The sequence below is a fragment of the Pituophis catenifer genome, unplaced genomic scaffold, assembly GCF_029215685.1.
Source record: "Pituophis catenifer annectens isolate HBS135680 unplaced genomic scaffold, rPitCat1.0.hap2 SCAF_1, whole genome shotgun sequence".
In the NCBI taxonomy this organism is placed as follows: Eukaryota; Metazoa; Chordata; class Lepidosauria; order Squamata; family Colubridae; genus Pituophis; species Pituophis catenifer.
Window position 1 is genome coordinate 246,379,432 of NW_027256881.1, and position 25,863 is coordinate 246,405,294.

Sequence of the window (25,863 nt, forward strand, 5' to 3'; positions counted from 1 at the left end):
TCAATACGTACTTTCAGCATGTTTTACTTTTTTAGGTATAGAAGTTCTGTTCCAAAAATCTGTTTTTGGCTTTACTATATGCATTTATAAATAAAAACATTATAAATAAAAGTCTTTAGGAAAGTTTTAAAGTCAATTTTCAAAAATAAGACACTGCATGCAACAGAACTTACTTTAACATTTAGAAAGAATTAACTGTGATATGAACATGTCAATTTATTTCTCTCATTTCATGTTAGTGGCATCTGTAAATGGAGTATTTAAACATCAGCATGCTCGAAAGGTAAGCTCCACTTTTGATTCTGAATGCTAAATAACAGAAAATATTTGGGACAAATTCAAGCCGTTTAAACTAATGTCATCTTTACTAAATTTATAGCTATTTCTCCTAAATGTGAAGCATTAATTAAATTAATCTTTAAAAAAAAACTTTCTTGCAATTTATTTCTTCGAAGTATCCTCCCTTTTAATCTGCTTCCCCCCTTAGTCTGATTCAATCAATGGTGGTTTTATCATTAAGTATCAAAAAGGGGCAGATTATCCCACGAATTAGTACCACACATACTGCAGAATAAGACAAGGAAAGAAGTACAAACAGTGTTTACCTTAATACTTTTCCTACTGCTTGTAGAACCATTTTGCAACTTATTCCAGTTTTGGGAGTTTGAGAAAGTACAGGTCTTTCGCTGCTGTGGTTACAATGATCCCCAACCATGTTCAAGAGAGGCAGAAAGAGAAGTGGGGAGAGGGGTGGTGTGATGAGAGAAAGAGAGAGAAATAGAACTGGAAGCTGCTAGCACCCGATCTCGATAGCTCACCCTCTCTTTCCTATCCTCCTCAAAAAAACTAGTCCAACTACATTCACAGAGTTCATAGCTTACTTCTCTCTAACCCTTCCTCCTTCCTTGCTTCAGCCAATAAGAAAGCAGCAATGGAAACAGGAAAAACACACACCACACACACACACACCCTCAGCTAGAAAAGGCAAGCAGCTGCTCCTTTTTACAAATTCTTCAGTAAAAGCCAAGCCTGGGAAATTAATGCCAATAAGGAAGCATCTGAATCAGTTTTTTCAGGCTGGCGCCGGCTGTACAACAAGACAAGAGAAGTAGTGTGGGGAATAAGCAAGCTTCTTTCAAGCGTCCAGTTTGTACTGCAGTTTTATTAGGGACGGGTGCATGGATAGAGGAGAGGAGGGGACTGCTTTAATTTGTAGCATATTAAAAAACAGAGCTGAACAAACAAGTGAAACATTTCATGATAAGCAGTTTTCTGTCTAAATCTTTACTCTTTCAAAACATCAATTCGCCTTTACCAATTTGTCTTTCATAACTAAGAAGCTCAATCTGATTTTTAACTTAGTATCTAATGTATTCACCAATCCTTTCTTCCCCCGTTACACACACACACACACACACACACACACACACACACACACACACACACACTGCTTAGCATGAAACTATATTAGCCTAAATGTTACATGCCAAGTGTTCTGGCACTAGAATAGTTCAGTTAAGATTTGACTGATGTTAGTTAACAAGCGTGCTATTCACTGTTTCTTAAATCACTAATGCCTATCAACAGTGATAGACTATAAATACTTGAGGTACTGCAGTAAAGAAGATGCAGATCAAGCATCACATCTCTGTCCCCAAATGCAAAGAGCTGCTTTTGCAATAGCAGTGAACAGCTAATTTAACACTGGAAGGTATTTTATAAATAAGTATGCTCCATTACGGTTTTAATTCATTACCAATGAATTAAATGTCACATTTAGTGAGACTTTTATCTGTTCAACAGGTCTCTCAATTCAAACATAAGATTAGCAAACCAACACTAGCTAGGCTCATTCATATCCTTATGGTTATGAAACAGGCAAAAGGAGGAGAAAAGTTGTAAATAATAGTGAAAAGTCAATAAAACTATAGAAAATTAGCTAGTTACAGTATAAAGGTAGTCAATAGTAATGATCTGATCTTGTAATATGCATGTTGCTTATTTTTTATGATTATTTTAAGATGTGTTTAGCTGCCCAGAGTCATATTTACAAGATGGGCTGCTATATAAATTTGATAAATAAAATAAAAATAAATGAATAAAATTATGTCCAATTCTTTGGAGGGGAGGTTGAAATAGTTTATAGAAGGCCGTTTTCCCTGGCAGAGGGTTGCAGGAGGCCGTTGCAGCCAGAAACGGAGATCGGGAGCTCATTTTTGCTGGCAGAGGCACCGCGGGCTGGTCCCTGTTTTCAGGGTGGCCCCGTGGGTCAGGTCTAAGCACTCTGCGGGCCAAATCCAGCCCACAGCCTTGAGTTTGACACCCCTGTTTTATAGAATCAGTTTATGAAAGAGGTTAAATAGATTTTTTCCAGGTATACTTCACCTTCCATTGGAATGCAGATGTTTTCTGTAATGTACGTTAAAATAAACCGTAGGCGATAAAACTGTAATTTGTCTAATAAAATTACACACCAGTATACCAGTGGTCCCCAATCTTTCTGGCTCTGCAGACTGGCAGCAGCAGGGGTGGTGGTGGTGGTTTTGTATGCACATGCACTGCTTGCACAAATGCAGCTTTCCATGCTTGCTTGCTTGCCCGCTGCTTGCGCAGTCCAAGTCCGAAGTGGAAGGCAACTACACCTGCTGAGTAAAACCCGAAGCCAAAGCTTGGGCCAAAGCATTGGTAAGAAGTGTCTGAAAATTAAATGCCTGGACCAGATCGTGCCCCTCTCCCACACGGAGCCCAGCAGCCATAGGGGTAAAGGTAGATTCAGGTGGAAGTCTATCTCTGGACTGTGAAGCCTGCACTCCCCTGATGGCATTCTGTCCTACATCCAAGCCCCCTTGTTGAGGCACATCCGAGCTAGAATGAGCTCTGGCAAGATCTAATTGAGTTAAATCTCCCTTTTCCCCTGAATGAGGAGAAACTTGGGCTACAGAAGCTTGAGCCTTCTTTTGAGCCCTCTCACATTGCCTTTCTAGGGCATAATGCCTTCTTAAGGCATCCCTGTCCATTGTGCCAGAAGGGGGAGGTTTGGGCGTGGCAACTTCTGGCTCCTGTCTACTTGAAGCTGCAGAGGTCTTAGATTTGGATTTCTTGATCTTTTTAGACCTAGGAGGGGTCTGAGGCTGGTCAATGTCTGACGAAAATTCTTGGTCAGACATAGTAAATTGATCCAGAATCACAAAGATCCTCTGGCAAGAGACCCAACAGCAAGGAAACTGTGGGATAGGAACAGTTTTGGCGCCAAAACCAACGTTCAAAATGTCCTCCGACACCAACAGTTAAGTGCAAAAGTCCCTCAGCCAGATAGCTGCACCATACAAAATGTCTCTGCTCTCTGGCTCCCTCTGCAGCTTTCACTAGGCAGCCAAGATTAATAATCCCCTCATGCCGCTTGTGCCTCAAACCTGCCGTTAAAAAGGGCGCGAAACCGATGACAGGCTTTTTGCGCTCCTCCGCTGCTTCGCAATGACCGGCGAAGTTCCACTGATGATGGTCACTCCAATTGAGGCCAAAAGCTAACACGTCTTCTAGCACCAACAGTGAGGCAAGAAATACTCGGAGTTTGAATCGGTGGTCGAACAGGGACCCCGGAGCTGCCCTGCACTAACTGGTGCCCAAAATGGCGGCCACAGTTATCCAGGCTCACCCGGTAACCAACGCGCTTGCCGGCGGCCAAAGAAGCGGCTCAAGGCTGTCAGGAGCTGCCCAGCCAGGTCAGACTCCGATCGCTGCAAGATTTAGAGAAGCGGGGGTGGTGGTCTGGAGCCCCAGACTCACTCACCCACCGCTAGCAGCGAGGAACAGCTGCAGCCGCAAACTGTTCCAACATGGATCTTCGGCACCAACTAATAAATACCAAACACACCAACAAAAATAACAAAACCTAAACTCTCACTAATCTCTACAGTAATTGCAAGAGCATACAGAAAACAAGTCCCTACAGTAAGACTGAGCGAAATAACTGGGGATCCTGAGAGGAGAGGAGGCGTGGCAAAAAGATTTAAAGAAACACCACGCTCAGTCCCTGACAGGCAGATGACGAAAGCCCATCTATGAATTGACTGAGCAGCGCAATGGAAAACTGGTCTTCCAGTTTCTGGTGCTCCCGCACGTGTGCACCAGTTAGCTGCTTTTCTGGTTTCTGGTGTTCCCCCGCCCACCCGCGCTCCTGTTTCAGCACTCAGTGCCAAAAAGTTTCGCCAACACAGGCCTAGAGCATTAAAAGCCTAACAAATAAATATCTCTAAAACAATAGAAATCCCAATCAAGATAAAATTATAGTTAAAAATGGGAAGGAAGGGAATGCATAGGGTGATGGTATGGCCTCTTAATTCATCAATGACTTCCAGTGTGAAACTTCCCCATTAGGTCCCCAAAACTATCTGGCAAAGTCAGGTCTTCAGGCTCCTGCAGAAAGTAAGACAGCCAATCTCACCTCACAAGGTAAGATGTTCCCAAGGGCAGCAACGGGAAAGAAGGCACTTCTCCTGGACCCCGCCAGTCAGAATTCCTTGACTGCCAGGGTCTACAGCATGCCTCCTCTGCCGGTGAACGTGAGATGGGTCAGTCCCAGTCGGTGAGACAGTTCCTTAAGTAACTTGAACCCATGCAATGAATTGCAGCCAGAGGCAGACTGGCAGCCAGCGTAGCTCACCAAGCAGTAATGTAACATGGATCATCCTATGGACTCCAATAACTGCCTGTGCCTCCGCACTCTGCACCAATTGAAATTTCCAAATGCTTTTCAAGGATAGCTAAAGCTGGCTATATTTAAGCCAGTAACAGCAAAACACTCTTCATATCTAACATAAATGGACATTAAAACAAACAATACTGAGAATTTAACTACTCTGTAGATAAACTTTCCATCATTGAAGATTTTTTTTTAAAAAAAATAATCTCTTTGAATGAGAAAACATTTCCAAAATGTAGGTTCCATATTATGTGACTTCCAATGGCAATATTTATTTAAAGAAATATGGGTATAAATCAAATGAATGAATGAATGAATGAATGAATGAATGAATGAATGAATGAAGTAACCAAGTTCAATCCTTGTCTGTTAACAGAGTTTATCTGAAATGTAATTATCTTTTTTTACATACTGTTTGAACCATAAGTCCTGAATTTGCCTCACAGCAGTAAACCCCATATTTGTTATTATGCATTCCTTTTGACTTACATACTTCTTTATTCACTCTAACAAAACAATTATTAAGTGTGCATGAACATTCAAATACATTGTTAATGTTCAGTCTGATAAACTGTAAACACAGCACAGCCATTTTGCCTCAGTATAAGGAAATCCTCTGCCTAACAATTATGTAGATACATCTTGTAATGCACGTAAAAAGGAAAGCTTTACAATAAGTTTATAAGTTATTATCAAAAGACAACTGATTGTTGTTCTAAGCAACAAAAAGCTCTGTTAAAACTCTTAAAACATAAGCATTGCTTTATTTACTAGAAAGCATTAATAAAAGTGTAATACTTTTGAGAATTTATAATATAACTAGGATCAACTGTTGCTTAAGTAGCTGTTTGTTTGCCTCTTTCTGGAGTAGTAGTCATTAAAAAATACAAAGAATATTAATATCATGAGACCTCAGAAGAAAGACTTTTCTCTATTATAACGGCAACAAATGAAATAAGTGTAAAATATTACTGTTAAAAGTACAAGATAACATTAAGAAATGCAGTTTGAAAGACTATGCTGAAAGACTATGTAACCTAAATTGCAACCTATATTAAAACACCAAATTGTAACCTACTTATATACCATGTCCTTGCTCAACTTACTTGAATGACTCTATTTCAATACTAATTGTGCTTCTAATACTATCTGAGAATATAACCTAAATATACTAGAATGTATTTTAAAGCCACCAGAAAAAACATTTTCATTGAAATGTCTAGCACGGGCTTTCAAAGAAGGAAAGATTAATTGCAGGCTTTTACATGAAATTACTGGGAGAGTTGTATCTGTGCTGTACCAAGCTATTTGAAGGATGAAGCAACAACACTTTTTACAACTTTTTCTTGTATGCATGAACTCCTAATGATTTGCTTTCTGTGTTAAAACTGTATTTCGTAAAAGAAGATTTTCTAAAGTAGTTTTGTAGATCCTTTTAATTTCTTGGTTTCTAATTTTACTTAATTCCTTAGTGCTAACTTGCTTGATACTTTACTCATGTTATGTGGATTTTCCCACAAAATTCTACCCATTTATCACTTCTTAATTTTCCTGTCCCTAACATTCTGAGGTATAACGTAGCTACAAATTATTTTGAATCATCATTGCTGGTTTATAATCTTTGTTCTATGTATGCATAAAATAGCATTCTATAGCAATTCTGCAAAGTGTTTTGCACTATGGGGTATGGAATATTTACTTTTTTCCCACAGGATCTTAATTTTTACTAGGATCTTGATCTATCTAGAGTATATGACACCTAATTTTTAGCATAAGTTTAATTATAGATTGCATTTAGGATGATTAAAGGTTTGGAGACTAAAACATAAGAAATATGGTTGCAGGAACTGGATATTGGTTTGTCTAGAGAAGGGAAGGACCAGGGATGACATGATAGCAGTATTCCAATATTTGAAGAGCTGCCACAAAAAAGGAGTCAACTTATTTTCCAAAGTACCAGAAGGCAAGACAAGAAACAATGGATAGAAACTAATCAAGGAGAGAAACAACCTGGAATTAAGGAGAAACTTCGTAACAGTGAGAACAATTAACCAGTGGAACAGGTTGCCTTCAGAAGTTGTGGGTGGTTCATCACTGGAGGGTCTCCTGCTTGAACAGGGGGCTGGACTAGAAGACCTCCAAGGTCCCTTCCAGCTCTATTCTGATTGATTGATTTTCCAAATAAATTCTGAAGTTAAAAATGCTTTATGGAAAAGGAGATTGGGAAATGCTTAGAATTGCAGGGCTCAATCCTCCATTCTGGTATACAGTAGAACCTCTTTCTAATTATTTTTCCGTTGTATTTATCAGCCACTCCCCCTCAAAAAAATTGTCCTAAAATATCTAGGCATGCTGAGAATACTAAGTTTGTTTTTAAAAATAACTCTGGGGATTTTTATTAATTCCTGTTGAATTAATAGATGAATATCATTCTCTAGAGCAAGTGATGCTGACACACATACAAAATCCCACAATTTTGCCTAAAATGAGAAATTAATTTATATTTACATAAACTTTATTTTTTATGCTCAATAGAAAAAATAAACTCTTGTACAAGAGTTCATTTCATTTCATTTCATTTTATTAAATTTCTATACCGCCCTACTCCCGAAGGACTCAGGGCGGTGCACAGCCAAACAATAAAAACACATACAATACAAAATTTAAAAAATAGAATAAAATCAAATTAAATCAAATTAAAGCTTCTTGCGCTGCGAGACTCCCCCCTCTCGCAGGTCTGGCCCTCCACATTATCGAGGGCCTACCTCAATGACGGGCTTTGGAACCCAGAGAGGTGGCATGCCGCGAAGAGGGGGTTGAAGGGTTTTTTAAGTAAATTGGGTAAATTTTTAAGGGGTCCCAGGGGGGTGGAGGGAAAAATTGGAACTAGGGTTGTGGGTTTGGGGGAAGACCCACCAAGGGGAGGGTCAGGCCTGGCCACTATGCGCGGCGGAGGGGATGGGAGATCCGGAGGTGATGGGGGGGTCGAGCTTGTCCAGATTGTGTTTCTATCATCGGTACTGTGAGTGGGAGGGGTAGATATGGCGGGAGCAGGGGACCATATCATGTTAAGGAAGCGCGCACCCGCTGTCTCCGAGTGGTAGCGTGCTCCGGCCCCCAAGGCTCCACTCGTTCTCCAGGTTGTACAGACTCTCAGAGCCCAGGCCTTCGACTGATGTTGTGCAACGCCAGGTCCGTAATAAATAAAGCCCCCCTCATTTGTGATCTGGTTCAGGAGGGGGGAGCGGACCTGGCGGGTATTACGGAGACCTGGTTGGGCCCGGAGGGAGGGGTCCCTCTGGTAGAAATGTGCCCACCAGGCTTCCTGGCATTCCATCAGCCAAGGTCAGAGGGGAGGGGTGGGGGAGTAGTGGTTATTATTAGAGAAGGCCTTAGGCCAAGGGAGGCCACTGTTCCTCAGACGGCCGGTTGTGAGACCCTCCTTGTGAAGTGGGGTCATGGGGTTCAGAGGGGTTTGCTGATCACGTACGTGGCTCCCTGCCACGTGGCAGCAGCCCTGCCCGAGCTACTCAACGTTATCGCCGTGGTGGCGGTTGATACCCCCAGACTTATGGTCATGGGGGATTTCAACCTGCCGTCCGTGGGTGAGACGTCTGAGGTGGCTCGGGAGTTCATGGCTTCCATGACGGCTATGGATCTGACCCAACTAATTCATGGCCCTACGCACATGGGGGGAAACACACTGGACCTGATTTTTGTCTCTGGACAGTGGCTGAGTGATCTCGAGATAGGGGACATAGTCATCGAGCCCTTGTCATGGTCGGATCACTCTCTCCTTCGCCTTGACCTTCGAACCGCTGCACCCCGCCGCAGGGAGGCGGAACCGATGAGATGGTACCGCCCCAGGCGCCTGATGGAACCTGATAGGTTCCAGATGGAGCTTGGGCCAATTCCTGAGGTTCTGGCTCACGCCTCGACTGGAGACCTAGTGGCCGCCTGGGATAGGGCGGCCGCTGGAGCTCTGGATCGAGTCGTGCCTTTGCGGCCTCTGACCCGGCGCCGATCTCACCTGGCTCCTTGGTTTACTGAGGAGCTGAGGGAGATGAAGCGCCGGAAAAGACGCCTAGAGAGTAGTTGGAGGGCCAGTCGTACTGAATCTGACCGGACACTGGTAAGATCTCATATTAAGAATTACCTAGTGGCAATAAAAGCAGCAAAATGCACTTATCTTGCTGCTCTTATTGCGTCATCAGATAACTGCCCGGCCGCCCTGTTTAGGGTGACCCGCTCCCTGCTCCACCAGGAAGCGAGGGAGGACCCCTTGGAGGGAAGAGCCGAGGATTTTGTTCAGTATCTGTATGACAAAATCACTCAGATTCGGGAAGACCTGGACTCCGACTGGGTAGATCCAGCGGGGATGACGGGGGCAGGTCCTGAGAATGTTATCTGGGATGAGTTTGATTCTGTGACCCCTGAGGACGTGGACAGGATTCTGGGTAGACTGAATGCGACCACATGTTTGTTGGACCCGTGCCCCTCCTGGTTAGTGCTGGCTTCTCGGGAGGTGACGCGAGGCTGGCTCCAGGGGATTATAAATGCTTCATTGGGCGAGGGTGTCTTTCCCGCCGCCTTGAAAGAGGCGGTGGTGAGACCTCTCCTCAAGAAGCCTTCCCTGGACCCGGCAACATTGGCTAACTATCGTCCAGTCTCCAACCTTCGCTTTGTGGCGAAGGTTGTTGAGAGTGTGGTTGCACGACAGCTTCCCCAGTACCTGGATGAAACGACGTATCTAGATCCGTTCCAGTCGGGTTTCAGGCCTGGGTACAGCACGGAAACGGCATTGGTCGCATTGGTGGATGATCTCTGGAGGGCTCGAGACAGAGGTTGTTCCTCTGTCCTGGTCCTATTAGATCTCTCAGCGGCTTTTGATACCATCGACCATGGTATCATGCTGCACCGGTTGGAAGAGTTGGGGGTGGGAGGCACCATATTACGGTGGTTCTCCTCCTTTCTCTCCGACCGGTCGCAGTCTGTGTTGACAGGGGGGCAGAGGTCGACCCCAAGGCCCCTTATATGTGGGGTGCCACAAGGATCGGTCCTCTCGCCCCTTTTGTTCAACATTTATGTGAAGCCGCTGGGCGAGATCATCCATGGTTTCGAGGTGGAGTGCCATCAGTACACTGACGACACCCAGCTGTACATCTCCACCCCAGACCACCCCAACGATGCCCTTGAAGTGATGTCTGGAGGCCGTACGGATCTGGATGGGGAGAAACAGGCTCAGGCTCAACCCATCCAAGACCAAGTGGCTGTGGTTTCCGACGTCCCGATATAGTCAGCTGGTGCCATCGCTGACTATTGGGGGCGAAGCATTGGCCCCCACGGAGAGGGTTCACAACTTGGGTGTCCTCCTGGATTCACGGCTGTCTTTAGAAGAGCACTTGACGGCCGTGACTGGGATGATTTTTCATCATCAGGTTCGCCTGATTCGCCAGTTGCGTCCCTTTCTGGATCGGGACTCGTTACGCACGGTCACTCATGCCCTCGTCACCTCCCGTCTGGACTATTGTAACGCTCTCTACATGGGGCTCCCCTTGAGGAGCACTCGGAGGCTCCAACTGGCGCAGAGTGCGGCCACGCGGGTGGTGATGGGAGCGACGTGGCGCTCCCATGTAACGCCTCTCCTGCGCGAGCTGCACTGGCTCCCAGTGGTCTTCCGAGTGCGCTTCAAGGTTTTGGTTATCACCTTCAGAGCGCTCCATGGCTTAGGACCTGGCTATTTACGGGACCGCCTGCTGCCACCAATAGCCTCCCACCGACCAGTACGCTCCCATAGAGAGGGGCTCCTCCAGGTGCCGTCGGCCAAACAATGTCGACTGGCGGCCCCCAGGGGGAGAGCCTTCTCTGTGGGGGCACCTACGATCTGGAACGAGCTCCCCCCGGAGATACGGAGGATTCCGGATCTGTGTACCTTCCGTCGCGCGCTTAAGACGTTCTTATTCCATCAAGCTGGCCTGACCTAAACTTTTCCTCTTTTAAATGGAATTTTAAATTTGGTTTTAATTTATTGGGGTTTTAAAATGGTTCAGCCAAATTTATTTAATTAGTTTTATCTCTATTTTAAATTTTGTATCTATATGTTTTATTTTATGGCTGTTCACCGCCCTGAGTCCTTCGGGAGTAGGGCAGTATACAAATTTAATAAAATAAATAAATAAAAATAAAAATAAATAATTTTGGCGGTCCCGCAAGTACCCAGGTCCTAAGCCAAGAGTTGCCTTCACCTTAGAGAAAGAATGTTTAAATATAATTTTAAAAACTTTTGAAAAATATTGCTTTCTGGATTAATCAAAAGGGTACTTAGAATATGGATTTTAAACAATTTAACAATGGATTAAGAGCTCAAATGGATTTGGAATTATAACTAACTTTTCAGAAGATTGCTTCTTGTGAGAAAGTGGCATTGTTTACTTTTTTGCTAGCCAAAATAAGATAATGGGACTTTAAATGTTGGATACTAGAATTGGACACTAGGTGGAGTTGGACTGGAGCTGGACACTAGGCGGAGCTATAGGATAACAAAAGAATGGAAGGAAATAATCTAATAGTGAGCTATTTGATGGAAAGCATGTAACAGTTATGAGGTTTTTTGACAAATAGTCTTTGAAACTCTTGCAAATGACTGATAAATGGACAGTTAAGGATTCAACGGAAGAAGAATAGGATGCATTGGATAAGTTTGAATTTAACTTGAATGTGGCAATAAATGTAGAAAGGAAGGATGCCAAAAAAGAATGTATTATTAGCTTCAAATGAAATGGATGATGCTTCAGTGCCATGTATAGAAGTTCTAAATAAAGGAGAAATACAATTATTACACCAAAAAAAGGGAGAGGAGAGGGGAGGGAGGGAGGGAGGGAGGGAGGGAGGGAGGGAGAGAGAGAGAGAGAGAGAGAGAGAGAGAGAGAGAGAGAGAGAGAGAGAGAGAGAGAGATGATTTTTTTTCCTACTGAATGTACAAAAGACATCTATGAAAGTTTTGAAGGACTTTCTGAAAATTGATCTCCCAAAAAAGGACAAATTTCTTCATCAGATTTACAAAGCAGATTTGCTAAGGTTTGAAAGATCTTCTGGGGAAGGATAAAAAAACAGTGGCAAGAAATTAAAATATGGGGTTTTATTTGATGGGTTAAGAATTAAGATAGTTAAAAGGATAGGAAAGAATATATAATTGGCTTATTTGATCAAAGTTAAAGTAGATATTTACTTGAATCTGACAACCCTTAAGTTGGACTTTTGCTGACAAGGAATGAATAATGAAAATTTTGTGTTTAGTTAAGAGATGAGATATGTAGTAAAGAGAGTGTAGGTTGCAACTTAATAGGTGAAAATAAATTGTATGCACTTGTTGGGATGAAAGGAGGAAGTTATTTTTCTTATTTTTTTTCCTTCCCCCCTCTTTTTAGATTTTTGTAGTTTGAATAGCCTGAATATTTAATAGAATTGTTTGGAAAACATAGTATATCCATCATAAATTGTGATTTGTACTTCATCTATTGCATCTCTATTAAATCAAAGGAAGAAATATAAGTGGAAGAATTAGCCTCAGAGGAGGCGAAGGCAGCAGCAGATCATAGAACAGAACAGAATAGAATTCTTTATTGGCCAAGTGTGATTGGACCAGGGTGGATAAAAATCAGTGATTTTTTTAAAAAAATCAAAAAAATCAGATTTTTTTTATTTAAATTGGATGTTTTTTATTTAAATCGGATTTTTTTTATTTTTATCGAATTTATTTTAATAAAAAACTTTTGGGGTAAAAATCTATCGTAAGATAGTTTTCTATTTAAGATACATAAATAATTTAGTTTATTCAGCATGAAATGGAACTTAGTTATGTAGCATGAGGCTGTATATTCTGCAACACTGGGACTATCGGTGAGTCAACAGTGGGTCAAAGGAGTAGCAGAGATGACAGTTGCTCTTTAAAAATTATGATTTAAATCGAGTTGATTTAAATCAAGCCTTTTTACTAGTGATTTAAATCATGATTTAAATCAACTCGATTTAAATCAAATCCACCCTGGATTGGACACACAAGGAATTTGTCTTTGGTGCATATGCTCTCAACGTACATAAAAAAACAAGATACATTCGTCAAGAACACACCCACACCCACCCCTAAGATGTTCTAATTTTAAGAAAGACTAGTTTGGCTGTGATGTTAACTACAGTTTAATGTTATAAGAATAAGCTGCAGGAGGATTAGAGCTTGAACTCTGTCCTGACCACCAACAGTATGGCTAGGAGGTGTCTGAAAATATTCATTTTCACTGTTTGAATTGTAGCATTCTAGGTCATGGAAACTTAACTATGTACGATTAGTTTTAACTACGGGAAAAATGACTCACTTTCAAAGCATATTCTATAAATGTGTTTTATTTCAATTACCAGAGTTGTAATTAACCAAATTGGAAGGACAGAGAGGAAAAATGGAAGCTTATGAGCCTCAAGGCTTTATTTAATATGTCAAAATTTAGCATTACATCCAAATACCTACTCAATTATGATTTATTATGAATAACATAACTAATGTATCAAATAAAAAAAAAATCTGATAAACTTGTGAATTCAATACTGATGTGACAAAAAAAGCTATCTACAATGAAAATTGTTATAGATCCATGATGGCGAACTTATGGCACACGTGACAGAGGTGGCACGTGGTGCCCTCTGTGGGCACGCCAGCCATTGTCCCAGTTCAGCTATGCCGTGCATGTGCGCGTGCCTCCCACCGGCCAGCTGGTCTTTGGGTTTCTGCCATGCATTCATGGGGGGCATGCAAGGGGAGCATGCACATGTGGGGAACGGGGAGCATGTGGAGGGAATGCGCATATGCACAGGGCCAGGTGCATGCTGGGGGCCATGTGTGTATGCACGGGGGGGCGGGACACATGTGGGGGCCACACATGCATGTACGGGGAGTGGGCACATGGGGGTGGACACATGCACGGGAGGTGGTGCACATGTGGGGGACGCATGCGGGGGAGCACGCACTCATTGCATTTTGAGGGTTCGGGCGCACACGTTTTGGGCACTCAGTCCGGGAAAGGGTAGCCATCACTGTTATATATAATATAATGACCCAGGGGCAGGACATCTGTTATGTGAAGGAGAAAAACAAATTTCCGTAAAACAAATGTGATGATTATTTTTTTGTTGGTGCATGACTTTCAGGTGGTGGTGGCAGCGGTGGAAGGAATGGCACCCATTGGTAAGGTGACAGCAGCCTCACTGTATAGGCTCCACTATAATTATAGTCAGCACAAGTAATAATGTTCATTATGTGGCACGCATGCCATAGGTTCGCCATCATGGGTGTAGGGTCTCCTACTTGGGTGGGGGATTGGACTTGATGACCTACAAGGTCCCTTCCAACTCTGTTTATCTGAATCTGAATCTTCATAATCAGTAACATTATTTTTTGTTTTCCACCTCAAAAACAATTGATGCCACTTTATTATAGGGTGTTTGCAATCAATGGAATTTCCTTACTCAAAGATGAACAGTGGAAAATAAAAAAGACATAACTGCCCAAGCTAGAAAAAGTTACATATATAGGAAAACCACACTGAGTCAGCAACACAGGCACAGCATGATAAAGTCAGAAGGTAAATTAATTCTAAACTGCAAAGCTAATGTGTTTGGGGTTTCTCAAAGAGAACTTAAATGTTCTCCACATCCTATTCACAATTACAAATTCAAATTCAAGAACATAGTTGTAATCGGATAAAAAGAGGAAAAGAAAGAGCTAGATTCTCCATCCTACCACAAAATCTTCCTACGATAAGGAAGTAAGTGCTTATTTGACTTTCCCCACATAATTCCTTCAAGGCTCTAATGTTTCAGAGTAAAGGTTTCCTGAAAGGGAATTTCATCTATGGGATATCGTGCATTATAATAGATACACATTAGGCCTTCAGTTTTCTTGTATGATTAAAACTAAGTGAATATTGAGATTTGTATTCCATGTCCTGCCAAAAATGTACTGTAGGGAGGCCTTGCAGCAAGATGGGCAGCAAACAGATTTTAAATAAATAAATATACATACACACACACACACACACACACACATTATAATGTGTGCAATCAGGATTCTAAATTGTGTGCAAAATCTCTATTAGCAAAATAGGTCCTGCTCCAATGCAAGGAGCTAATTTATTTTTAATTAATTAAGTTTTAGTTAATTTCAAATTAACTAAAGATTCCCTACTGAATTTCCAACAAAGTACATGTAAGTGGCGTTGGTCTTACCTGATACGCTCCTTCTCAGGGTGCTGACAAGAAAATCCAGGAATGGGTTGACATCGTCTGCTAGATGGTTGGACTGAGTCTGTCAGAGCTGTGAGGACAGGCCTCCTTTATCAATGGTCTCCAGCTTTTGGTGAAGGCGTAGTGACAGACAGACATGCTCCTGTTCTAATGTTGCCCACCTCTTGACCCAGAACCAGACAGTCTCCAGGGTGGAGCTGGATTCTCAGCACCCTGAGAAGGAGCGTATCAGGTAAGACCAATGCCCCTTCTCCAGTGTGCTGACTAGAGAATCCAGGAATGGGACATACCAAAGCTGGCTTGTCTTAAGGGTGGGCCGCAGTCTGGTCCGGGGTCCCCTGAGCCGTGTAAACCCTCTGGAGGACTCGCCTGCCAAAGGCCGCTTCAGCTGAAACAAAGATGTCCAGCTTATAATGTTTGATAAAAGGGGATGGAGAGGACCATGTAGCTACATGACAAACCTCCGAAAGAGAGGCCTGTGTAGCCCAATCTGCTGTCATGGCTGTGCTCCTTGTGGAATGAGTCGTCACCGGCCAAAGCAATGGAAGAGGCCTTGGCGATGCACACCCGTATCCACCGGCCCATGATCGATGGAGTGACCTTGTTACCCAGGGTAGAGCGCTGGAAGGACACAAAGAGTGACTCTGTCTTCCTGAAGGAGGAAGTCCTCTTAATGTATATGCGGAGGGCCCTCCTAATGTCCAAGGTGTGGCACTTCCTCTCCAGGGCATGTACAGGACTCGAGCAGAAGTCTGGCAGTATGAGTTCCTGAGCCCGATAGAACCAGGAATTCACCTTGGGAACAAAGGAGGGATCCAGCCGCAAGACTACCCTGTCAGGGTGGAAGATACAGAGGTCCTTCCTGACAGAAAGGGCCTCCAATTCTGAAATCTGTCTGGCTGACATGATGGCCACCAAGAAGGCCACCTTGCAGGTGAGGAAGCGCAGAGTGGCTGATCTCAATGGTTCGAATGGGTCTCGGTTAACGAGTTCAGTACCCTGGTAGGTCCCAAGTAAGGTACCTGTGTACCACTGGAGGCCGTAAGTTCATTGTGCCCCTAATAAACCTGCGCACCATCGGGTGCTGAGCGAGGGACTCCAGATCCCCGTAAGATAAGACTGAGGACAGAGCTGCCACCTGTCTACGGATTGTATTGGGGGAGAGATCCTTGTCTAGCCCTTTCTGGAGGAACTCCTGTATTTGGCCATGGACACAGATGCGGGGTTCAATCCCAACCTAGAACACCAAGCACAAAGGCCCTCCAGATTGCATTGTAAATTCTATTGGTGGAAGGTCTCCTGGAGGCCTGTATAGTCTGAATCATCCTGGAGGAGTAATTATCCTGGCTCAGAAGTCTCCACTCAAATGCCAGATGGTCAGTTGGAGCCACTGAGGGTCCGAGTGGACCAAGGCCCCCTGGCTGAGGGAGATTCTGTCTGGTGGTATCCTCCAAGGTCTGGCCACTGACAGGTTGACCAGGTCAGCAAACCATGGCCTTCTGGGCCAATGGGGGGCAAGAAGTAACCTCTGCCTTTTCCACCAATATCTTCTGGATCACCTTCGGAATGAGGGGAAGAGGAGGAAAGGCATAGAGAAGTCCTCGGGGCCAATTGACCCCCTCCACCCCCAGTGCCGCAAACCTGGCAAAGAACCTGGGCAGTTTTGGGTTGTCCTGAGTGGCAAACAGGTCCACGGCTGGAAGTCCGAAGCAACCCGTCAGCTCCTCAAATAATGTCAGATGCAGGCGCCACTCCAAGTTGTCGACTGGGGCCCTACTGAGCCAGTCCACCTGCACATTTGTCACTCCAGAAATATGTTCTGCCCTGAGGGACAGAAGATATCTCTCTGCCTAAAGGCCTAGCTGTTCGGCCTCTTGCATGAGGGACCTGGAATGGGTGCCCCCTTGGCGGTTTGTATGGGCCTTGGTGGCCACATTGTCTGTCAGGATTAAGACGTGTCTGTCCAAAACCACACCCTGGAACCTCCTAAGGGCTAGGCAAACTGCCCTGAGTTCCAGCCAGTTTATATTGTGGCCCAGGTCTGCCTGCGTCCACTGCCCTTGAGTCATCCTGGATTGGAGATGGGCCCCCCAACCAAAGAGGCTGGCATTTGTAGTAACAGTCAGGCGGTTTGGCTCCTTGAATAGACTCCCTACTGAGATTGCCTGGGAAGTCCACCACCGGAAGGAGCGGATCACTCCTGGCGGAACCCTGACCTTGGCCAGTGAATTGCTCCTGCCTCACCAAAGGTCAGGCAGGATCAAATTGAAACACATCTGTCCTAGCTGAGACTGAGTCAAAAGCTGGGGACTGTTGGTAAAGGAGGCGTGTCCTCACAGCTCTGACAGACTCCGTCCAATCAGCTAGCAGACAATGTCAACCTGGTTCCTGAATTCTCTAGTCAGCACACTGGAGAATGATATTATATTGAGACTCTTTGGAAGAACTATGTATCATGCATATAATCATAGGTAAGTGCAGAATCAATTAGTCATACTGTCACAATAATGTAGATCAAACCATGGGATTGATTCTGCTAAAACAAATTACTGCACTTTCTAATAATTAAGTATAAGACACACATCAAAACAGATAAACTTACCAACATGTTTATCTCATACCCTGTAACATTAGTTTGTGGCATTACAGTCTATTAGACTCTTCTAATGTCCCCTCCAAGATCAGAAGCAGTGGCAAACCGATAGCTGAACCACATAGTTAAGACTGCTATAAAATTTCACCTTTAAAAAAAAAAATCCTAGAAATAAAAATTTCTAGGTAAGCAAATAAGGGATGCTGTATTTATGAAGATGAAGCTAATGTGAGCACTGGAATAATGATAGACTTACTCCTTTCTTGTCTAGTAACATCGCTGTCTGCAACTGATCAGTTCAGCTATTTAATTCTGCATTTTTTTAGTAGCATGTGACAAGTCGATTGTGGAAATGGCAGTGAGTGATTAAGCAAATGGGAGAGGCTCAGCAGATTAATGATAGGGAGGTATATTGTTGGGTACCCCTAGATTCATGAGGAATATCAGCAACATTGTATGCTAGGGCTTTAGTTTAAGGAGCATGATACTGACCAACAACTCTGGATGGAGAAGGACCTAAAAATGAATCCCCAAAATATACAGAGATACTGTTTGTCATCGTTTAAGTATACCAGTGCACAAATTAATTATCACAATCTGTACTTGTTGAAAAACATCTGCAGCATAAAGAACACACAACACCTGAGGATTAGCAGTAGAGCTGCATTCTGCATGGCATCAAGGACAATGAGACCTGTAACTCATATTTTACCTTTTGAAAATGTAAAAGTCTGACAAGACTGAACTTATAGTTACAAACTTCCATTTATTGCTCCTAGCTGAATTTACTCTCTTAAAACTGCACGGTGGAGCATTCATTCTCTTTCCTGTAAAGGAGAATAACCACCTGAAAGTTTTTTTAATTTAAGAAATCTTTTGGCTGGAATTTAATAACTATATTGAATGTTTTCAACTTTTTTTTTAGTTATGTGGGATACAAGTGATGTCTTGGTATTACCAAGAAGGAGTCTCCCTCTCCCTGGCCAATAAATCTTTTATTTCTGACATCTGCACTAAAGCTACTTAAAACAAACTGTTTGTGGTAATTTTACCCTGCTTCCCAGCAGAAAATGCCGTAGAACTGGCTTACTAAGATCAACAATTAGACAAGCATTATATTTAGGCTTACAGTATAAAAATGAAACTTGAGGGAAAGGAGACAAGTATAGGCACAAATTCTCAAAGTTACACATTCTGATATAGATTTAGAAACCTTTTAAAACTGATTTAAATTATTTAAAAAAAGTTTTTGGTTTCTTCACCTTCTTCTGTTTAGTGTTTAACATTCTTTCAAATTAAATGAACAACAGAAGGCCACAGAATTCTCCAGAGGCCAAGGCTCTGGCATGGAAGCTGAACAAAATTGTGTCCTTCCACTTTTAGACAAGCTTCGCTGACCCTGATGGAGTGTCACTACACACATGCAAAACCGTGAATCTGGCTCCTTGAGATTAAAAAAACTGCCAGCTGAATCTGGAAGGGAATCACTTTAAATGCTGACAGCTAGCCAAGAGCTTGCTGGAAGCAATGTTTTTGATTTTTTATTGCCTTCAACCCAGAAACCTCAATCCTTGCTTCTAACACCACCCATTTTCTGCCTGATCATTTCACCTTTAGAATTGAACTTAACGGGCTTCCAACTTCTCCCTCCTGCCATATGCTTTTTCTCTCCAGTTCCTTCTCTGAGTCTGGCCTAACTATTAAGGGACTAAGAACACTCATTTTATGCAGGTATTTTCATTAGGATTTCCTCAATCGTTCATCTAGGATTTCATAACCCAAGGTTTTATTGTAATCTGTAAGCAAAGTGCTTATTTTTTTTAGCTTATATTTTTAACAGCTGAATTTTGCTTTCAATTTCTTCTTACTTTTGAAAGCTAAAGTATACAGTTAAGATCAAGATCACACAGAAGTTCCCGTCCTACTATTAAAACAGGAAATACACATCATTAATATTTTCTCTCCTCCCGGAGCATATCTGTTCCCAAATGCCACTAATTGAAGATTATAGATTGAAATGGCACAAGTAAACAATTCATGCTACAACTACTGCTACATCACAATCCTATGTTCTATCAGACAAGGAAATAATGCACACCCTGAAGCATTACTTACACTGTTGCATAATTGCTCATGTTTTTCAGCTATATGGTCAAGCTGTATAGATAAAATGATACAGCAAACAGCTGCTTATTTTTTCTTGAAATTTCTTAGACCAAAGAGATAAATCAATTATTATTGTGCATCTTCCATGAGAGAAAGGAGAAAAAAAATTCAAATGATTTTAGTAGGAAAGTAAGATGACAGAACTATTTTCTTTTCCAGATAAGGTAACCTATATCCTATTTTAAAGAAAAGTGGTACAAAATGAAAAATGACACACAATCCACAATCATATTTTTCCAAGTTTGTATACCACTGTATCTGTTTCCATTGTCTTTTCTCAGACTTTCATGAACAGACTTTTGTTTCACACCTTTATTAACCCACTTAAAATGAGACACTAAGTGCAAGTTTAAGCTGAACAAGAAGAGGTATTTTCCTTGGTATTGTTTCCATTAAATAATGCTATGAGGCCACCTGCTAGTCTTAAATAGAAATAAATTAATCTTCTTACCAGTATTCCTTAAGTAACAATTTTGTTAAGGACCTCACAGCATACATGGGTTAGAAAAACCCAGCATTTCAAAATAATCAAAACAGTGTTTCATGTAGGAGGAGTAGCAGAACCAGGGGGACGAGTTAAGAGTAATTAGCCTAAAATCCCTATGTAGCCATAAGTGAACTAAATCCAGCCTCCCTTGAGTTCCATTGACTCTTATTTAAATCAAAGCAGGGGTTAACCATTAGTTGAGAAGCTTCCTGTGCATAGGCATGAATAGCAATAGATCAGTTTAACTGGACCTTCATGCGTGGATCTGATCTTTTGCACCTGACACTCCAGTTTTTATAGCACAAGAAAGTTTTGTGGAAAATATGGAACAGTGATGCTGATGGCAAGGATCTGATCACCCTGTCCTTAACTTTGTATTAAAGATGACAGAAGAGATTAGAGTTTCATACCTAGATTTCATTTTGCATCTAGCCCAAGACCAAGAATCTCATGACTGTGGGGTTCTTGATGCTTCCTGAGCTTGGTTGTTTCCTTGCAGACATTTCATTACCTAACTAGGTAACATCATCAGTGCTAGAAGAGAGTGGGGGTTTGTTCTCTTGGGCTTGCCCTGTCAGTATTGTGGGGTTTGTTCTTGGTGATTGTTTGATTAGATTGTTATTTATTGTCAGCTTGTTTGTCTTAGTTGATAGTTCCTTGGTTGGAGTATTGTTAACTTCTTGATTGTTGGTCTACCGTAGTATTAATCTTTGTGTTCATCCCTGCTTATCTGTGTGTTGATTGGTAGTAAGGAGGTGTTTAGGTCTTTTTGTTTTCTTTTTGGATTTTTTTGTTTTTTTTTAATGGTATGTAGACGTTGTTTATCTCAATGAGCCCCTTTGCTGGCTGATTTGTCTGACTGTCAGGCTTCCAAGAATTCTCTAGCATTTTTTAACTTGGCTTGGCCTACAAATTTTCCCAAGGGACCACATGAGAAACTGGGATTGTTGTGTCGTCACCGCACACACAATGCTGCCACTACCCCACACCCCTCCTGGGATGGCTACACTGATACACCAATACTGATGCCCTATGCTCCTATCCGCCCTGCCCTCTCACTGCCATTACAGGCTGGGTTGAGACCTCCGGCAGGCCAGATGTGGCCCACAGGCATAAAATGTTCAGATCTGGTCTAGGATGCTCAGAGATCCCCAGTAGATACTATGGTAAAGTCTGTCCATCTGTTGTGAAATTAAGGAATTTTCATTGTGTCTTCTATTGCTATTTGGTGTTCATAGATCTTCTGCCTATTTGTCCTACACAGTTGTTGTTACAGTCTGTTGTAGATGATTGCTGTTGCTGGGGCTGTTGAGGCTTTTGGTTTACTTAGGATGTTTTGGAGACCTTTAAATTGGTTTGTGTGGTATGGAGATGCCATGTGATTTCAGTAGCCCACTGGTGGTTTCTGAGATGTTTTTGATGTATAGCAGTGTTATCCTTTTCACAGCTTGTATTAGTTGTGCTATATTGGGTTGAGTGGTAAAGCCCCTTTTGATAAAGTTGTGCGCTTTGTTGGAAGATGTTATATGGATGATCTGTTCCCTTTTTCTGATGTTCTGGGTTGCTGCAGTGTGTTTGAACTCATCTAAACAGTGTTCTTAAGAGTACTACACACTAGATCAAAGTATTAAAATTCCTATCAAGTTTCTCACAACAGATAAAGTGATAAGATAAGCCAATATCACAATTCACAGAAGCATAATATGCAACTATCACCGATGTATGGATTCCTATTTCAATACACACCCAGAAAAATACAGAGGACACCAACTCTTCTGCCTGACATATATATAAGCCCTTTCAATCATAATTAAACTTTCATCTTCACTTTCATCTTCACATTCCTGAAAGTATCCTGAAAGAGATCACACCGTTTCATTCAGATCTATTACATTTTTGTTGTTTTCCATACTTAAAATAGTCCATACATTTCTTTGCTTCATTTAGTAATCATGTTCTTTACTATTTTCTTCTTTTTCATTCTAAGATGCAATCTTCTACATACCATGGACATGGTTTGGACCCATATATTTAAAAATCTACCACTCATGTAGTACTGGTCAATTAAAGCTTTCACATCATAATGTGAAAGAAAGAGAAGTTGTAGTCTTAAACATGCCCCTGTCATACACATTACACAGCCTTCCTGCTAATAGTAAGAACAGTTTTGGCATATTTTGGCCAGAATGCCAAAAATGCAGCCAAATCTCAGTTTTATTCCAAGCATCGTATCCTATCCAAATTAAGATTTCCAGTTTACAAATTAAATGTTGCCTGTATCCCATCAACTATGACTCAAAAATGATGCTTGAAAGTCAATACAATCAGTAGTTCTTGACTATAGTCAATGTATATAAAGTTTTGATGATTAATAACATTGCATGGAAAGCTATTGAGAACAACTAGATGGGGGTTACATTAGAAATGAATTAATATCAAAATATAGCCCAGTAGTCAACATTAAGCAACTTGCAAAATATGAATGGAATATTATATGTCAACCCTTTAATGTACACAGAAATACTTCATTTTAAACTTAAAATATTATTTTGTATACTTATTTTCCAACACATACATAAAAATATGTACCTATATAATGTAAGTTACAATGTAGTACATAACAGTTTACATATTAACCTCTCATAATTCAACATTTCTGGACCATTTATACTATTTTACTGTATTTGTGATAATTGTTTCTCTGAGACAAAGAAAAAGATTTGTTTCTGAAATCTCAAACATCATGATTTAAGTACCTACACTAAACCAAAAAATGTAAGCCTTGCATAAAAGTCAAACCTCCTTCAACTATATAGATTTCCTGGTGTTCTTCCACATGCAAGATTTAATGTGCTTCAGCTAGTGTGCTCCTGCACAACTCTGAACTCATCCTATACCTATCATAACAAATTATGGAATGATGCAAAATTATTTTCTACCAAACTCAGTGTCTTTCTGTAAATCAGAAGCAAGAATATTCTTATTCATGTACAATAGCGAGGTCATAAAGTATCCAAAGAAGCTTGTGCAAAAAAAAATATATATATATCCTTAGACATAACTTGTTTTTAAATCCAAGGCAGTATCGATGATAAATAAAGCACACATAAGCAGACATCATGTTGGAGAAAGTTTTCTCATACATTCAAAACAATTTTACTCTTTCCTATTATTTCAGTAGATGGAAAATAAGAAATAATTGACAGATATTCTTATTTTTTCTTACCTGTTCAGTGTATAAGACCCATTCTTCTTAAGTCTCATGTTTGTAAATAGAAATTTTAAGGAAAAAATCAGAATAGAATAATGTTTGTCCGAGTTTAATAAGAACAAAAGCACCTGTTTGTTAGAAAAGCATTTGTTAGTCAGAGAATCTCTTTCCTGTTTCACAGTCATCAGAGGGAAAATCAGAAACCGCCAATTACTAGGAAGGAAATCATTACAGTCAAAACAAGAGCCCGAGGATGTAAAATAGTCCACCCTCTTTATGAGCAACACTACTCAAAATTTAACAAAAACTATTTGAATCTGGCAGTTGAAGTAAAGGGGACAATGGAAAGAAGAAAGTGGCATCCCCAGACTAGTTTTCAAAGATAAGTCTGCAGAAGTGAAGAGTCAAATGGGCTGGGCTTTGCCTTCCTCTTTTAATTAAGTTTGCAAGCAGCTCCAGTGATTCTCTGTTCCTCTCACTCCTGCTTGACTTATTACTCAAATATTCATGACTGCCTCAGGAGAACAAGAAAAATGACAAACAAAAGCAAGAGAACTGGTTTCCATATTCATAGAGATTACGCAGAAGACAATCGAACAGGAAAGTAGGTGAAACAGACAGTTATAATAATGTCAGCAGATTTGACTGCTGCTTAGCTAATTTAACACAAAATGTACAGTATGTTATTCTTGAACAGAAGCATAGTGGTGGAAGGAGGGGCAGAAGCTTCCACGGGCTCAGTCCTCACCAAGCTGCCTTCAATAAATCACATTGTCTCTGATTAAGTTGCTTCGCTTCCCTTCCTGTACAGCTCTTCTGCTCCCTGATTGTGGAACATTATATTGTCGATCCATGAAGTTTCTGTAATATGTAGCCAGTAATTATGCTTCATGTGGAACTTGAACATAAGTAGCAAGATACAACCCAGATTGGAGACTGGCACAGTCTAAAAACAGACATGCACATATAATCAACATTTAGATGTCACAAACATCTCATCAGAAAAACCTCTTCCAAATATAATTTACTAACTGAATTGGCAAACAAGAACAGAAGTGGTACAGCTTCTAATATGACTGCAACCGAACCATTTTAAAAATAAAATATTAAATTATATACCTACAATAGTGAGGAAAAAATATTTCTATTAAAAGAGAAATGCTCAATGCTTGGATTTACTTTTTACAAATATTTCTTTAGAGGGCCACTTTATAAAGTATATGTAATCACATTGAGTCTCTAGTAAATATATCTTACTGTACATCTTCAATATATGGAAGACTGATCTCTTGGTGTTCGAAGACTCTCATTTGAATACTACAAACTTTCCAATTTAAGGGGTTTAACAGCCCATTTCACCCATGTTGTTTTAAGTTTTGGGGAGCAGTAGTGTTATCCCCCCAAAGCAGCTTACACAGTCATAACTAAATATTATTTAATGAGGCAGTTAACATTATTTATACATCACCCAGTGATCCTCTATGAGGGAGATGGGCAGTTTCAAAATTTGATAAAAAATAATACATATTACTCGTAATTTACAATTCAATGAATTTAAATGTTAAATATAAACCATCTTAATATCATCACAGATTGAAGCATCCTTTGAAACAGTTCTATTTTGACTACCTTCCTTAATGCCATTAAGAAGAGTGCATTTTCAATTTTCAAGGGGAGATTATTCCACAAGTATAGAGTACTTATTGAAAAATATTTTTATAGCTCCCCCTTCCTAAATCTTATTAGGTTGGTTATTTGTTAGAAAAAGGCTGGAGATATAATCAAGCTTTATTCTGTTACAAAAACATCTAAAATCAAACATCTTTAGGGATTATTTTTGTCTACTTTTGAACTGAAATAGCTGGGTATGTGTTATCAAATTGCAACTTATTCCAATTTTATCACTCCTTTATTTTTATTAGATTGTTCAAGGTCTTAATCAATATGAACATTTCCTTTCAGGAGTTAACTATATGAACTTCCTTGGCACTCCTAGTAGAAAAAAAATCAATGTTCTTTCCCCATTTCATTTCCTATATTCCTTTTGAGAACTATAGCATACAAGGATATATATACTTTTCAGTTGTGATCTGAAAATTAATAAAGAAAAATCAATAGCTAGCCACAATCTGCTAAGCAAAAATGTGATTTATCCTGCTGGGGTATTTTACAATCCAGTTATCAACAAAGCAGAAGCAAAAAGAAAGTCACTGGTAAGGGTAGCTGTCTTTAGAAAAGTAATTTTAAATAACGCTTAGATATCCAAATTGAAAATTAACATGTTTTAGGAGCTGGCAATGCAATTTCACACCCAGTATAAAAAGTGGGAGGGGGGGAGAATTTTGTCTTTATATACTTCTATACCGCTCTTTGCTTTTGTTCATTTTTCATGTTAATGTCACATTTTAAAA

General features: G+C 41.0%; 1 protein-coding gene across 2 annotated transcripts in view; it reads right to left on the minus strand.

The window, feature by feature from the left end:
• The window catches only part of MOB2 (MOB kinase activator 2), a 127,309-nt gene that overhangs the window by 34,821 nt on the left and 66,625 nt on the right, over positions 1-25,863 (minus strand). Inside the window, exon 1 of one of the 2 annotated variants that reach the window (XM_070932949.1) lies at positions 606-715. The exons of the other annotated variant lie outside the window; for it this stretch is intronic. Within the exon in view, the coding sequence (XP_070789050.1) occupies positions 606-715 (110 nt within the window). Of the gene's footprint in view, positions 1-605; positions 716-25,863 lie in introns of those variants that run through there. 2 annotated transcript variants of the gene reach the window in all.